This window comes from Leopardus geoffroyi, chromosome A2 (assembly GCF_018350155.1).
Source record: "Leopardus geoffroyi isolate Oge1 chromosome A2, O.geoffroyi_Oge1_pat1.0, whole genome shotgun sequence".
Classification (NCBI taxonomy): Eukaryota; Metazoa; Chordata; class Mammalia; order Carnivora; family Felidae; genus Leopardus; species Leopardus geoffroyi.
In genome coordinates this window covers 46,475,482-46,492,328 of record NC_059331.1, presented here as the reverse complement: position 1 = coordinate 46,492,328, position 16,847 = coordinate 46,475,482, and the positions used below count along the sequence as shown (strand labels likewise).

General features: G+C 38.2%; 1 protein-coding gene across 1 annotated transcript in view; it reads left to right on the top strand.

Annotated features, from left to right (window-relative positions):
- Nucleotides 1-321: 321 nt before the first annotated feature.
- SUMF1 (sulfatase modifying factor 1) overlaps nucleotides 322-16,847 on the top strand; it is a 96,400-nt gene continuing 79,874 nt past the window's right edge. Inside the window, exon 1 of the mRNA XM_045493608.1 lies at nucleotides 322-643. Coding sequence (XP_045349564.1) covers nucleotides 368-643 — 276 coding nt within the window. The 5' untranslated portion in view covers nucleotides 322-367. The remainder of the gene's footprint in view (nucleotides 644-16,847) is intronic.

Sequence of the window (16,847 nt, the reverse complement as noted above, 5' to 3'; positions counted from 1 at the left end):
CTCTCTCTCAAAAATAAACGTTAAAAAATTTAAAAAATATTACAGGGTCCCTGTGAGGATTAATGAGATTTCAAAAAGTTAAGTACTTACTTAGCATACTGCCTGGCATTTAGCAAATGCTCAACAAATTTGATTATCATTTTTCAACCAAGAAATAATGATGAGGCTCAGAGTCGCTGTAAGGCCTTGAGTTTTGTAGGGTTTTGCGTTGCAGGGTCAGCGGAGCCTACCAGAGGCGCTCCATAGGAATGGTACCCAGAGAAAGTTGGAGAGAGAGCAAGGCTACCTCAAAAATCAACTCAGGGTTGGCTTCTTTAAGGAGGGCGCAGTCACGTGACCCACCTGGTCACATGGCTTGCGGGACAACATGGCTGCGCCCTCACTAGGGCTGGCTGGTGGATCCTGCGCCCGGCTCGGTCTCGTCCTCTTGCTGCCACTGTTCTTGCTGCCGGGCGAGGCGGCTGGGGGCGAAGAGGCCAGGACTGGCGCGGGCGCGGGCGCGGCTTCCCTGGCGGGCTCATGCGGCTGTGGCACTCCCCAGCGGCGCGGGGACCATGGCAGCTCGGCGGCCGCGCACCGATACTCGCGGGAAGCGAACGCCCCCGGGCAGGTCCCGGGAGAGCGGCCGCTCGCGCCCACCAAGGTGCTCTCTCGATTCCCTGAAGGCGGGTGGGGACCTCGGGGTTCTTGGACAGGGTCGGGATGAGCAAGGCAAGGGGTTTGCAGGAAGGCAGGTAAAGATTATAACCACACCCCAAGTCGCTCACGTGCTGATTCGATTCGATGAAAAGCACCTCCCCCCTTTTCCCCCTCAAGACGGTGGGATCTTGGGGCCCGGCTGAATCCTGCTTGTTAGGGAATTTGGTTTGAGGACAGTTGACACTCCCCTTTCTCACTTCTTACTCATTTCCTCCTTACTCCACCCTATCTTCCTCTTCAGTTTCTCTGGCGTTTACTGGCGACAGGTTTTATTAACTGTGAAGGAATCTGGACAGTGGTCTTTAAATGTCTTTAACATTGTTGTATGTTTATCGATAGATTCTTCCAGTAGACACTGGTTCTTTTGTTTTGTTTTTTCAGTAGACTTTCTTGAGGGCAAGGACTTGTCCTGTTTTTCTTATTATCCTTATTACTTCAGCACATAGGAAGGACCAAACCAATTGTAGTTCCTTTATTAGTGTTATTTATCTGTGCCTCTCTTAGTGCCTGGCTGTGTTAAGTGTTAGTATATATGAATAATAACATTGGTAACAACAGTTACTTCATTCTTTCCAGGTACTTTGCATATTGGTATGGGTGTGGAATTATGGGGACTAGAACCCAGATGTTTGACTCCTAAACTCCTTCTTGTATATCTAGTACATCCTTTCCTTATTTTTTCTATCCCCCTTTTCTTTCCTGTGGTTTAATTCTGAACAGTACTCAGGACTTAGGTGAGAGGTAGTGTCCTCCATCAGGCCATGCCTGACTTCTTCCTATTTCTTCCTCTTCAGTATTTCCGTATGCTGCCACCATAGTAGTTCTTTACTTTCACATTACAGTTACCAAAGATACTGTCTGGGGGTGCCTTTCCCCCGCTAGGGAGTGAGGATGTTGGGGGTGAGGACTCTTTGTGGCTCAGGTATAGAGGGTTAGGAGGTTGGTAGCTGGGCTTCTGGTTGTTTCTCTATCCTGTGTAATTTTTGGCCTTATACATTTTCTGGTTGTTACTCAGAGGATGCCCTGATGTATTAGTGTTTATCTTTTGTGTGGTAGGAGCCCTGGTTATTGTTGTAGTGTGTATTGACCATAGATGATTTTAATTTCTTTCTACCTTTGTGGTAAATGATAATCAGTTCCTCCCTCCTTCAAAAGAGAATGCCTTGTATCTTTTTATCTGCTTTGTTACTAACAGGGTGACATTTACAGATTGATCTATATCAAATTTTTCCCTAGAACCTTTTGGCCAGTACAGAACATTCCTCATTTTAAGTGCTCTAACTTCTTTTTTAATTTCAGAATGAAATGTGGGTGCCAATGTCTGTTTAATTATGTTCATAAGATAAACATTTTTTTTTCCATTTTTTCAGAGTGGTTTTGGATCTGGCCTAGGTATTGTTTGGGTCATTTTTGACAAGTTCCTGTTTGCTTGTTTGTTTGTTTCTTCCATACATGTTTTTATTTTATGCTAGTCTTCCCTTGCATTCACTTTCTCTAATGTTTGGAGGCATCTTATGCTATTAGTGAACTAGCTGTTGCTGAGAACACAGCTCACAAGCATTCAAGGACTCTACTTAATGACTGAATCCAAAGTAGCCTTGTTATCAAGACAAAAGACTTCATAAGAGGCAGTTCTTTATCTCTCTGTTTTCCTTAGTTTCAAGTGTTTCAGTTCATGTGGAGATGACTTTGGTCTAATTCTGACACTTAGCCATTATTCTGAATTCAAGAAGTCCAATATTATGAGAGAGATACTTGGTTGTAGTGATTGACATTGTTTCCCTTAATTTTCTTTTTTTTTAAAACTTACTGTTTCTTTTAGAGGATTTTTACATTTAAAACAAAACTGAGAAGAAGGTACAGACATTTCTCATATATCCCCAGCCCCTACACAATGTATAGCCTCCCCAGTTATCAACATCCTCCACCAGAATGGTACATTTGTTACAAATGATGAGCCTACATTTATGTATCATAGTTATCCAAAGTCCATAGTTTTCCTTAGGGTTCACACTTGGTGTTGTGCGTTGTATGGGTTTGGACAAATGTACGGTGTATATTCATCATTATAATATCATATAGTGTGGTATATAGTATAGTATTTTCATTCCCCTAAAACTCTTTGTGCTCCCTCTATTCATTCCTTCCCCTCCTCCCCACTGGCAACGTCTGATCTTTTTATTGTGCCCATAGTTTTGCCTTTTCTGGAATGCCACATTTGGAATTATATACTATGTAGCCTTTCAGATTGGCTTCTTTCTTTGGTAATATGCATTTACGATTCTTCGATGTCTTTTCATAGTTTAATAGCGAGTTTCTTGGTAGCACTGAATAATATCCATAAACTACAGTTTATCTCTCCATTCACTTACCAAAGGGCATCTTGCTTGCATTTAAGTTTTGGCAATTAGGAATAAAGCTGCTATAAACATCTGTGTGCAGGTTTTTGTATGGACATAAATTTTCATAAATACCAAGAAGCACAATTGCTGGAACATATGGCAAGAATATGCTTAGGTTTTTAAGAAACTGCAAAATTGTCTTCCAAAGTGGTTGTATCATTTTGCATTCCCACTAGCAATATATGAGCGTTCCTCTTGCTCCACACTGTCACCAGCATTTGGTGTTGTCATTGTTCCAGATTTTGGGCATTCTGAGGTATGTAGTGGTATCTCACTGTTGTTTTAGTTTGCATTTTTTTGCTTAACATATGATATCTTTGCCATCTGTGTGTCTTCTGTGTTGAGGTGTCTGTTAAGTCTTTGGCCCATTTTTATTTTCCTTTTAATTTTTTTCCTTTTCTTTTTTGATGTTTATTTATTTATTTTGAGAGAGAAAGAGAGCAAGAGCGAGAGTGAGCAGGGGAGGGGCAGAGAAAGGGGCACACAGAAAATCCCAAGCAGGCTTCACACTGTTAGTGTGGAGCCTGATGAGGGCTCGAACCCACAAACCATGAGATCATGACCTGTGCTGAAATCAAGAGTCAGACACGTAACTGACTGAGGCACCCAGGTGCCCCTTGGCCCGTTTTTAAATCAGATTGTTTTGTTTTCTTATTGTTGAGTTTGAAGAGTTCTTTGTTTTGGATAACAGTCCTTTATCAGATGTGTCATCTGCGAATTTTTCTTAGTCTGTGGCTTGTCTTTTCATTCTCTTGAATTATTTTTTGAAGAGCAGAAATTTTGAATTTTATTGAAGCCTGGCTTGGCACCTTCTTTTGTGGATGATGCCTTTGATGTTGTATCTAAAAAGTCATCACCTGGGCCCCTGGGTGGCTCAGTCAGTTAAGCATCTGACTTCAGCTCAGGTCATGATCTCACGGTTCGTGAGTTCAAGCCCCGTGTTGGGCTGTGTGCTGACAGCTCAGAGCCTGGAGCCTGCTTCAGTTTCTGTGCCTCCCTCTCTCTCTGCCCCTCCCCTGTTCAAGTCTGTCTGTGTGTCTGTCTCTCTCTCAAAAATAAATAAACATTAAAAAAATTAAAAAAGTCATCACCAATACCCATTGTCATCTAGGTTTTCTCCTATGTTATCTTCTAAGAGTTTTACAGTTTTGCATTTTAGATTTAGGTCTGTGATCTATTTTGAGTTAATTTTTGTGAAGGGTATAATGTCTGTGTCTGGATTATTATTTTTATGTGAATATCCAGTTGTTCTAGCACTGTTTATTGAAGAGACTATCTTTGCTCCACTGTTTTGCCTTAGCTCCTTCCTCAAAGACCAGTTGACTTTCCTTACGGATGTTTTCTCCTGGGCTCTCTTTGCTGTTTTATTGATCTATTTGTTCTTTCACCAGTATACACCATCTTGATTACTGTAACTTTACAGTTAACTCTTCAAGTTGGGTAGCATCCACCCTCTAGCTTTGTTTTTTTCCTTCAGTGTTGTGTTGGCTATTCTGGGTCTTTTGTCTGTTCATATAAACTTAGAATCACTTTGTTGATATCATAAAATAACTTTCTGAGGTTTGGATTGGGGTTGTATTAAATCTAATTTTTTTTCTTTTGTGTTTATTTAGTTTAATTCAGCAGATGTTTATTTGGTACACATATTTTATAACACTACCTTATGTCCTGGGCATAAAGAAAAGAAAAAGACCTATGCCCTTCCCTTAAGGCATTTACCATTTACTCTCTGGTGGGTGTGCGCTTGCTAGCGTCTGCACATGTGCACTCTCTGTTCCCCCATCGTTTTCTCCCCCTACCTTCCTCTCTCTCTCATTCTCTCTCTCTCTCCCTTCCCCCTCCACGCACAATTACATGTAAGCATCATTTTTCCATAGTGATAACACTATAGGAGAAATATGTTACAAAGCCCTTGGAGAGGAAGCAACGATTCATTCTTCCTGGACAAATTAGGAAATGTCTTAAAGAAAAGGTCACATTAGAGCTAGGGCTTGAAGGAGACATTTTCAGGAGCTGGGATGGAAGGACAGATTAAAGGACATTCCAATAAGGGGAGGAGCGTGGGCACAAACAAAGCGTTGTGCAGGTGCATGGTGTGTTCTGGGAAATGTTAGTAATGTAAGGTTTCTGGGGATGACATTTTCACACTTTTTAACGTAACGCTTTTCAACTAGTGAGTCTTTTTTTGTATTTCAATTCATTTAATGAGCACTTGGCAAGATGAGGGACACAAAATAATAAATAGCACTGGCTTTACCCTCAAGGAATTTACACTTTCATTGGAAAGTTCTTGCAGTAAAAATTGTATGGGAAACAACTTAGATATTTTAAAATTTTACTCAAGTCCCTTCTGGTTAAAAATATATATAATTCTCAATGAGAAAATTGTCCTAACGATTTCTACTGGGGTTATTTTGTACAAGGTAGCAAGATGTTTTGATCTCCATGTATCTTTTAAAACTGTTGCTTGAAAGGCATTTGGAATCATGGGATGATTAAATTGTATGTCATGGCTCTGTATGTATGGGTAACTCCAGTCCTGATTTCCTATCTGAGAATGGTTCTGATTGGGTAATGCTTTCCCATGTGTCGAAGCATGATCGAATGCCATCGCTTCCATGAAACCTTTCCTCCAGAAAGTGGTATTAAAGGCAACTTGTATATTTTCTTTGGTATTTTCTGTGTAGTTGTCTGATATTCTACATGGGAAGTATTTTTAGACCTTTTTAAATCTCTGTATCTCTATTGCCAGAGTGCCTTACACATTTTAGACATTCTCTAATAATTGCTTGAATGATCTGTTACCTTTTTTTTGGTGGATACAATACTGAAAAAAATGCTGTGGGAATAAAGAGTGTCCCATACTTTGAAGAAAACTTTGTAAAATAATCTTTTGCTGTGTCTCATCCTCCCAAGAATCCAGTAAGAGATACTATTGAGGCCACTGAGGGTTAATAGACTTATAAATCCCACTTTACAGATGAGGCCACTGAGGGTTAATAGACTTATAAATCCCAGGGCTTGAAGGAACTTTAATGTTATTCCGTCTGTAATTATTGTCTGTCTTTGTAGGCGGTAGACTAAGGGAATGGTATAGATAGATAAGCCTTGTATAGACAGCTAAGGCAGATCCAGAGATCATGCTTCTCTTTTTCACCTCACTTTCTTCTGAGCCTTTAGCTTATTAGATTTGAGGAGAGGAAAGAAGGAAAAGGGAGGCCTACCCAAAAGTGTTCATATAAGCTTATTTCATTTTTGTATGTAAGATAAAAATCTCACAGCAAGGGAAAGAAAAGGCAAAGCTGACCTCAGCTGGAAAAAAAGTGGGAGGAAGGCCATTATGGGCTCTCATAGTTGGAAAGTTCAAGAGCAGATAAGGCTCCAGACACAACTGGTTCCAGGGCCTGAGTCAGTATCTTCAGATCTTCCTTTTTGACTGTCTCCTGGCTCTTCTTTCTTATGTGTTTGCTCTGTTTTCAGGCAATCTCTCTCTTTCTGTCTATCTCTTTTTACTGATGGAAGAGAGTACCCCTTTTCTCAAAGTCACAGTTGGCCAACCTGAGCCACAGTAGGTGGGGTAAGAGCTCATGACTCTTTATACTTAGAGAGTTGAATACATGGTTTTCAAAGGGATGTCAGTTGCTCTGACAAGAACAGGAAGCATTGAATGCCAGGTGGGCAAAAGTAATAGATGCCCACTGCACCTGGCTGGAGTGTCTAGCCCAAATATGGTTCTAGGGGTAAAAGAATCACCTTGACTTCTGTGCTTTTGGCTTGAGTGGCATTGACACAAACTGTGGTGTGGCAAAAGGGTTTTAACATAATTTCAAGGAGGAATGGATTGTTTGAATCTGGAACTTCAAAAGGAAGACTTGATTAGAATGGTTCTTTCATCTGGCTTACAGTCCTACAGATTGAAACACCTGGTGCTCTGGATTTTACCAGCACCACAGTTCACATTTGTAGGACAGGAAACTCTATCTCATTCATGGAAATTGGAAATTCTGATCTACTCAGAGCAATGCAGGCTACTGTTATCTATTACTTCCAGAACGCCTCCAGAACGGAAACTTGGCTTATTCAGGGTTGGCTATCTCTGATGGTTAATGAAAGAAGAAGAAAAAGAAAAACTAGGCCAGGAGTCCACAGTGGAAGTTGTGATTGTATTAGCATTGTTGGTACTCACCTTGAGGGAGAAGAGGATGAGAAAATGAGGTGATTGTAAAACTTCATTAGGAACAAGGCGCACAGCTTCCTGTGGGTCTGAACACCTGTTCTCAGGATAGGACCTACCTGTCTGCTGCTGGAGAGCTTTTTCATTTTTACCTTTTAAGTCCTTTATTAAACCTCTTTTTAGACCATTTTAATAATCATTTTAAAACTACACTTGAAGCTTTTGTCTGAAGTCTTCTATTTTTCTGCTTCTCTGCAGAACTGCTTAACATTCTGCCTTCTCTTCCAAGGCCTGAGGAATCTTGTGTCTCAGACATTTGGAGGATTATGAGAATAATGCATGAACCTAGTTCAGTCCTTGAGCACAGTCTTTCTTTTGGGGGGAGGGGAGGCAAAGCTTTTATGTCACACAATTCAACCTGTGCCTATTACTCCTCTATACTACAACAGCTTTACATTATACCCAGTCACAAAAATACTGCAAGAATACTTCCTAGGAACCCCAAAATAATATTGACCCTGTTCATTTGGTCTGTCTCCAAATGTTCCAATTTCTTCACACTGGAAAACTCCTCCCTGTGTAGGTTGGAGCATTTTCTGGTGGAGAGCTGTGTTGCTTTGTAGTTGATCAGCGTACTACCCGAGGGTGTGGACTGGCTTCTTCCTTAAAAGGGAAGACCGAGCTGGTGATCTGGCTTTGGGCCGTGGTTTCTTCTTCCCATAAAATTACCTTGTGGTTGCTTTTGAGAATTTCCTTTGGCCTGAGATTCCAGAAGACAGTGCATTTGGATCTGAGGTTCAAAGGTAAAGATGAGGCCCAAACTCTACTAAGAAAATATAGAATGTTTGTCAAGCAGTGTCTTTTACACAGGTTTCATTATCATGCAACCATGCTATCCAAGTCTGGGACTGTGTTATAAAAGAAAAATAATTTTTACAATTAGGAATAATTCAAATAGCTAATTCCTCATCATATTCATGATTTCACTCATTCAGTCCATAAAGATTTTTTTAAGTGTCTGCCCTGAACTATGTGCCATGCTAGGCCCTGGGGATATAGAAGTGAAAACTTTATTTGTGATTCCTAAAGAGCCTAGGATCTAGGGGAGGTGAAAACCCATCATTAAGTTACTGTGTGTGCCACTTTTTAGGATACATAGAGGTATTTTTTGAGGAACCCAAATGAGGACATACGACTCAGACAGAGGAGGGAATTGTAGGCAATAGGCCTAGAGGAAGTGATCTTGAATATTGACTGTTTACAGACAGTGTAGGTAGAATACAGGGTGAGGGAGATGGTGAGAGATTAGGCTTCAAGGCTTAGATACTTTATTTTACCCTGAAAAGGTGAGGGGCACACCTAAACAAATTAAGTAGGAAAGTGGTATATGATTAAATTGACATGAACCTTGAGATCATCACCTGAGCCAAAACCAAGAGTTGCTTAACTGACTGAACCACCCATGCACCCCTACACTATGTGCTTCTTAATGAAGAAGACATCACCACCTCTAGGGAAGTTTTAACTACCCCCAAATCAAACCTGAATCTGATAAAGCCTCCAGATTCAGCTATCAATTTTCAGGAGGTGCAGAGGACAGGGGATAATGGTAAACTACACTATAAGTTTATAGTCAACAAAATCTTGACTCTGGGAATCTCTATGGGACAAATGACCCAGTTTCTTCAGCAAATAAATTGCAAAAGGAAAAAGTTAAGGGAGAACTTACAGATTTAGATACCTAAATACCATATTAAAAAAAAAAAACAATGTAAACTGTAATGTATAGGATGCATAGTTAAACAATTAAACTGCAAATAAAATAAGGTAACAGTGCATATAAAAGGATAGCGCAGTATGGTGACTATAGTTAATGCAGTATTATATATTTGAAAGTTGGTAAGAGATCTTAAAAGTTTTTACCATAAAAAAAACAAATTATTTAACTGCTGTGATGGATGTTAACTAGACTTATTATGTAATCATTTCATACTATATAGGATTATTGAATCATGTTGTACACCTGGAGCTAATACAATGTCCTGTATCAATTGTATCTTAAATAAAAGTGAAAAGTCTGAGCAGTGGTTTTCCTCTCTGATGAGACAGAGGATTTATGTTCACCATGGGCATAATAATGGCTTCTGCAGTAATTGGCAAAGTACTTTCTTTCATGGAGGGTGGGTTATAAAGATGTTTGCCTTACAATTTATTAAGCAATATATGTAATGCTTTTTAAAATATTTGTTACAACTAAAAAAGATTTTATGTTTTAGGTGCTGCAGTAAAGGTGTCCATTCTCCTAAAACAAGAACAATAACAAAAACAGCCATTTGCCCTGAATTTCCTTTTTTTTTAAGTTTTTATTTTATTTTATTTTTCAATATATGAAGTTTATTGTCAAACTGGTTTCCATACAACACCCAGTGCTCATCCCAAAAGGTGCCCTCCTCAATACCCATCACCCACCCTCTCCTCCCTCCCACCCCCCCATCAACCCTCAGTTTGTTCTCAGTTTTTAAGAGTCTCTTATGCTTTGGCTCTCTTCCACTCTAACCTCTTTTTTTTTCCCCTTCCCCTCCCCCATGGGTTTCTGTTAAGTTTCTCAGGATCCACATAAGAGTGAAACCATATGGTATCTGTCTTTCTCTGTATAGCTTATTTCACTTAGCATCACACTCTCCAGTTCCATCCACGTTGCTACAATGCCCTGAATTTTCTAAGCAATGATGTGTATGGGGCACTAAAGAAGCCCCAGAATAAATTTGAAATCTTGTATTGGTTACAAGTTGGGTTTCCACCTGATTCCTTATAGAACTGTCAAAAAGTACACAGTGTTTTTTTAGAGAAGTAAAAAGCTATGCCTTTCTGGAACTGACCAATCTTTTTAATTAAAAAAATTTTTTAAATGTTTATTTATTTATTTTGAGAGAGGGGAACAGGAGAGGGGCAGAGAGAGAGGGAGACAGAATCCCAAGCAGGCTCTGCACCATCAGCGTGGAGCCTGATGCAGGGCTCGAACCCATGAACCATGAGATTATGACCTGAGCTGAAATCAAGAGTTGGGTGTTCAACCAACTGAGCCATCCAGTCCCTCCTGACCAATCTTTTTTAAAAATTTATTTTTAGTGAGGTGTAACTGACCAATTTTCTTTTACCTCCTTTCCTGCCCCCCACCCCCTGCCTGTGGCAACCACCAATCTGTTCTCTGTATCTGTAAGCTTGTTTTTTATTTGTTTGTTTCTTTAGATTCCACATAGAAGAGAGGTCATATGTTATTTGTCTTTCTCTGTCTGACTTACTTTACTTAGCGTAATGCCCTCAAGGTCCATCCATGTTGCAAATGACAAGATTTTATTCTTTTTTATGACTGAACGATTGAGAAATATATGTATATATACATTATATATACCATGTATATGATATACACAAGGCGGTATATTTTTATATATACACACATATTTATATACTTACATACGTTCCACAGTTTCTTTATCCATTCATCCACTGATGGACACTTAAGTTGTTTCCATATCTTGGCTATTATAAATAGTGCTACCTTGAACATTGGGGTGCATACATCTTTTTGAATTTCTGTTTTAGTTATCTTTGGGTAAATACCCAGAAGTGAAATTACTGATTATGTGTTCTTTATTTTTTTATTTTTTAAATATATTTTAATGTTTGTTTATTTCTGAGAGATAGAGAGACTGCATGAGTGGGGGAGGGCGGAGAGAGCAGGATACCGAATCTGAAGCAGGTTGCAGGCTCCAAGCTGTCAGCACAGAGCCCATTGTGGGGCTCGAACTTGTGAAACGCAATATCATGACCTGAACCGAAGTTGGACGCTCAACTGACTGGGCTACAGGGGCGCCTCTATGTGATCATTGTTTAAATAATACTTTTTAGCTTTTTGAGGAGCCTCTATACTGTATTCCATAGTGCTTGTACCAATTTACATCCCCGCCAACAGTACACATGAGTTTCTTTTAACCACATTTTTTGCCAGCACTTGTTTCTTACGCTGTTGATAAGAGCCATTGTAACAAATGTGAGGTGTATTGATAATAGCCATTCTAACAGGTATGAGGTGCAATCTCATTGTGGTTTTGATTTACATTTCGGTGATAATGATGGTGAGCATCTTTTCATGTACTTGTTGACCATCTATATATTTTCTTTGGAAAAATGTCTATTTAGGTCATTTATTAATCAGATTTTTTTTTTTTTTGCTGTTGAATTGTATGAGATCTTTATATATTATGAATATTAGCTTCTTGTTAGATACATGATTTGCAAAAAATTTCTATCATTCATTAGGTTGCCTTTTTATTTTATTGATGGTCTCCTTTGCTGTACAGGTGCTTTTTAATTTGATATAGACCCACTTGTTCATTTTTGCTTTTGTTATACTTTTAGTGTCAGATTCAAAAAATCATCACCAACACCTGTAACAAGGAGCTTACTGCTTAGATTTTCTTCCAGAATGTTATGGTTTCAGGTCTTATGTTCAAGTCTTTCATCCATTTTGAGTTAATTTTGTGTATGGTGTAAGATAGTGGTTTAGTTTCATTCTTCTGAATGTGGCTGTCCAGTTTTCCTAACACTATTTATTGAAGAGACTCTTCTCTCCATTTGATATTCTTGGCCTCTTTGTTGTAAACTTATTGACCATGTTTACATGGGTTTATTTCTGGGCTCTCTGTTATGTTTCATTGTTTGTTTTTATGCCAATACCATACTGTTTTAATTACTGTAGCTTTGTAATACTGTTTTAAATCAGGGAGTGCAATGCCTCCAGCTTTGTTCTTTCTCAAGGTTGCTTTGGCTATTCAGAGTCTTTTGTGGTTTCATGCAAATTTTAGGTTTGTTTTTTCTATTTCTGTGAAAAATGCTATTGGAATTTGATAGGAATTGCATTGAATCATAAGAATGCGATTAATTCTTTATTAATTCTTTATTAATTTATTAATTAATTCAATATTAATTCCTTAAATGCATGAGCATGGAATATCTTTTCCATGGTTGTTTTCAATTTCTTAATGTGTTGTTTTCAGTATACAAGTCTTTCAGCCCCTTGGTTGAGTTTATTCCTGGATATTTTATTATTTTTGATGCAGTTGTAAATGGGATTGTTTTATCTTTCTGATATTTGGTTATTACTGTATGTATATGTAACAGGATTTTTTGCTATTGATTTTGTATCCTGCAACATTACTGGAATTTGATTATTAGTTTACAGTTTTTTGGTGGAGTCTTCGGGGTTTTCTATATAATGTTATCTGTACATGGTGATAGTTTTACTTCTTCCTTTCTCATTTGAATGTCTTTTGTTTCTTTTTCTTCTCTAATTACTCTGGCTAGAACTACCAATATTAAATTGAATGAAAGTGGCAAGAGTGGGCATCCTTGTCTTGTTCCTGATCTTAAAGGAAAAACTTTTAGCTTTTTACCATTGAGTATAATGTTAGCTGTGGTCTTGTCACATACCCTTTATTATGTTTAGGTACTTTCTGTCTGTACCCATTTTGTTGAGAGTTTTTATCATAAGTAGATGTTGAATTTTGGGGGTGCCTGGGTGGCTCAGACAGTTAAGTGTCTGACTCTTGATTTTAGCTCAGGTCATGATCTCATGTTTCATGAGATAGAGCCCTGTGTCAGGCTTTGCGCTGACAGCATGTGGCTTGCTAGGATTCCATCTCTCTGCCCCTGCCCCCGCCTTCTCAAAATAAATAAACCTTAAAAAAAATTAAGTGGATGTTGAAATTTGTCAAATGCTTTTTTGCATCTGTTAATATGATCATATGATTTTTTCTCATATGTTATGTTAATGTGGTGTATCACACTGGCTGATTTGTGGATGTTGAATCAGACTTGCTTCCCAGGAATAAATCCCCCATGATCATGGTGTGTGATCTTTTTAATGTATTGTTGAATTCAGTTTGCTAATACTTTGTTGAGAATTTTTGCATCTATGTTCATCACAGATATGTGCCTATAATTTCTTATTCTTGCAGCATCCTGTCTGGTTTTGGTGTTGGGATAATACTGACCTCATAAAATGAGTTCGGAAGTTCTCTCTCTTCAGTTTTTTGGAAATGTTTGGGGAGGATTGGTAATAATTCTTCTTTGAATGTTTGGTAGAATTCCCCAGTGAAGCTGTCTGGTTCTAGACTTTTGTTTTTTGGGGGAGGTTTTTGATTACTGATTCAATTTCCTTAGTAGTAATCGGTCTGTTCAGATTTTCTGTTTCTCCATGATTCATTCTGGTAGGTTGTATGTTTCTGGAAATTTTTTCCAGTTTTTTAGGTTGTTCAATTTTTTGGCGTATAATTGTTCATAGTGGTTTCTTATGATCCTTTGTGTTTCTGTGGTATCATTTATAATATCTTCTCTTTCATTTTTGATTTTATTTATTTGAGTCCACTCTCTTTTTTTCTTGGTGAGTCTAGCTAAGGATTTATCATTTTTATCTTTTTAAAGAACTGGTTTCTTCATTTATTGCTCTGAATTTCTCAGAATTTCTTTTGCTGCATCCCATAAATTTTAGTATATTTCCATTTTTATTTGTCTCATATTTTTTAAATTTATGTTTTGATTTCTTTTTTGACCGCTTGATTGATAAGTAGCCTGTTGTTTAATCTTAACGTAACTGTGAATTTTGTGGTTTTCTTTATGGAATTGATTTCTAGTTTCATATCATTGTGCTTGGAAAGTTGCTTGACATGATTTCAGACCTCTTAAATTTATTAAGACTTGTTTTGTGGCCTATTATGGGATCTATCCTGGAGAGTGTTCCATGTGCACTTGAGAAGAATGTGTATTTTTTGCTTTTGGATGGGATGTTCTGTATATGTCTGTTAAGTCTATTTGACCTAATGTGTTGTTTAAGGTTGTGGTTTCTTCATTGATTTTCTATCTGGGTGTCCTATCCATTGATATAAGTGGGATATATTATTGTGGTGCTGTCTATTTCTCCCTTTAGGTCTATTAATATTTGGTTTATCTATTTACATGTTTATATGTTTACATATGTTGGTTGCATACATTTTTACAAGTGTTATATCCCCATGTTGGAGTGGCCTCTTTATCATTATGTAATGCTCCTTGTGTTTTATTGTAGTCTCTGTTCTAAAGTTGATTTTGTCTGATGTAAGTATAGCTACTCCAGCTTCCCGTTGGTTTCCATTTTCATGGAATATCTTTTTCCTTCCCTTCACTTTCAGTCTGTGGGTGGTTACCTCTAAAGTAAGTGTCTTGTAGACTGCATATAGATGGTTCTTGTTTTTTAATTTATTCAGTCACTCTTTGTCTTTTGATTGGATAGTTTAGTCCATTTACATTTATAGTAATTATTGATAGGTATGTACTTATTGCCATTTTGTTAATTGTTTTCTGGCTTTTGTTGTTGTTATTCCTGTCTGTTCCTCTTTTCTTCTCTTGCTCTCCTTCTTTGTGGTTTGATTGGTTACTTTAGGGGTTTGCTTATATTCCTTTTCCTTTATCTTTTGTGTATTTACTATAGGTTTTCACTTTGTGATTACCATGAGGTTTTCATATAACAACCATGAGATTTTTATATAGCCTATTTTTAAGTTGATAACTTGTTTTATTGCATTCTAAAGTGTCACATTTTTACTCCCTGCTGCCATATTTCATGTTTTTGATATCTCATTTTATATCTTTTCATTTTACATATCCCTAAACTAGTTATTGTGATGAGTTGTTTTCACTTTCTGTGTCTTTTAATCTTCATGCTAGCTTTATAAGTGATTAGTCCACTATGTTTACTATATATTGGTAAATATATTTATTATGTATTTCCTTTACTTGTGGATGTTTAACTTTCTGTTTTGTGGATGGTCCACAAGTTACTTAACCTGTCTACTTCTGATGGACATTTAGGTTATTTCCAATCTTCTGTTAAAAACAGAGCTGTAATAAATTGTATTGGATACCAAAGATTGGCATTTCAGAAAGTTCAGTAGGTCCTTAAATATTTGCTGAATGAATGACTGAACAGAAGATAAACAGCTTAGCGTGGAGCAAGGAGGGATGTCAAAGGATGAGACTGGAGACAGGGTGACTGGTTGTGAGGCTCCTGCAGTTGTCTGGGAATAGAAAAGAGGGGACAAATCAGAGGGAAATACGTTTAGGAGATCCAGTAAGACAGGGTGACCTCTGTAATGCTGGGATTAGGGGACAAGAATAGTCAGGCATGATTTTTTTAAAGTTTACTTATTTATTTTGAGAGAGAGGGAGTGTACATGTGTGTGCACGCATGTGGTCTCACCAACCATGAGATCGTGACCTGAGCTGAAATCAAGAGTCAGACACTTGACCAACTGAGCCATCCATGTGCCCCAAGCATGATTCCTTAGAGGAATAGTAATACATTGGACAAATAATAAACATTTATTACCCATATATCATAGATGAAAAGAGCTTCATTTTCATTGGGAAATATATGCACAGAATTAAAGACAACCACTAGCAAAGATAATCAATGGAAATAGTAGGAATCAATGATTGTTGATTACTACTTTCCATTTCTTCTGATCTTGTTTTTCCAGATCTTCTGCTGTTACTGCTAACCCACATTCTTTCTTTTTATTCCTAGTTATCTCTCTTTGACTTCCTCTTTTTCCTTCCTCAATTTGAACCTTATTTTATCTTATTTTTATTTTATTTTAAAGTTTACTTATTTTTGAGAGAGACAGAGATAGTGTGAGTGGGGGAAGGGCAGAGATAGAGGGAGAGAGAGAGAATCCCAAGCAGGCTCCATTCATACTGTCAGTGCAGAGCCCATTGTGGGGCTCGAATCCATGAAACTGTGAGATCATGACCTGAGCTGAAATCAGGAGTCAGACACTTAACTGACTGGGCCATCCAGGCACCCTGAGAACCCTTATTTTATAGATTAGATACCTCACAATTCTTAAGCTGCCGGGAGGTCAATGAATTGATTTGTCATTCAGCTGATTAGAAAGTAAGATACTGTGCCTGCAGAGTATATTTCTGACAGATGGTATGGTTGTGTGTGTGTGTGTGTGTGTGTGTGTGTTTAACATTGAGATAGGAATGTGTGGGTGGCTCACTTGGTTACCTGTCTGGCTCTGGATTTTAGCTCAGGTTACAATCTCACAGTTCATGAGATTGAGCCCCAAATCAAGGCTCTGTACTGTGTGGATCCTGCTTGGGATTCTCTCCCTCCCCCTCTCTCTGCCCTTCTCCTGCTTGCATGTGTGTGCATGCTGTCTTTCTCTCTCTCAAAATAAATACATAAACTTAAAAAAAATGAGATAGAATGACATACCATGAAATTCACCTTTATGAGTTGAACAGTTCAGTGTTTCATATCTCATTCACAAGGTTTCACAACCAGCATCAGTAATTCCAGAACGTTGCATCACCCCCAAAAAGAAACCCTGTATCCATTAGCAGTCATTCCCCATTTTTATTTTCCTCTACCTCTGGCAACTGCTGGTCTACACTATGTCTCTTTGGATTTGTCTGTTCCGGGCATTTCATAGGTATGGAATCATACAAGATGTGGCCTTTTGTGAGTAGAT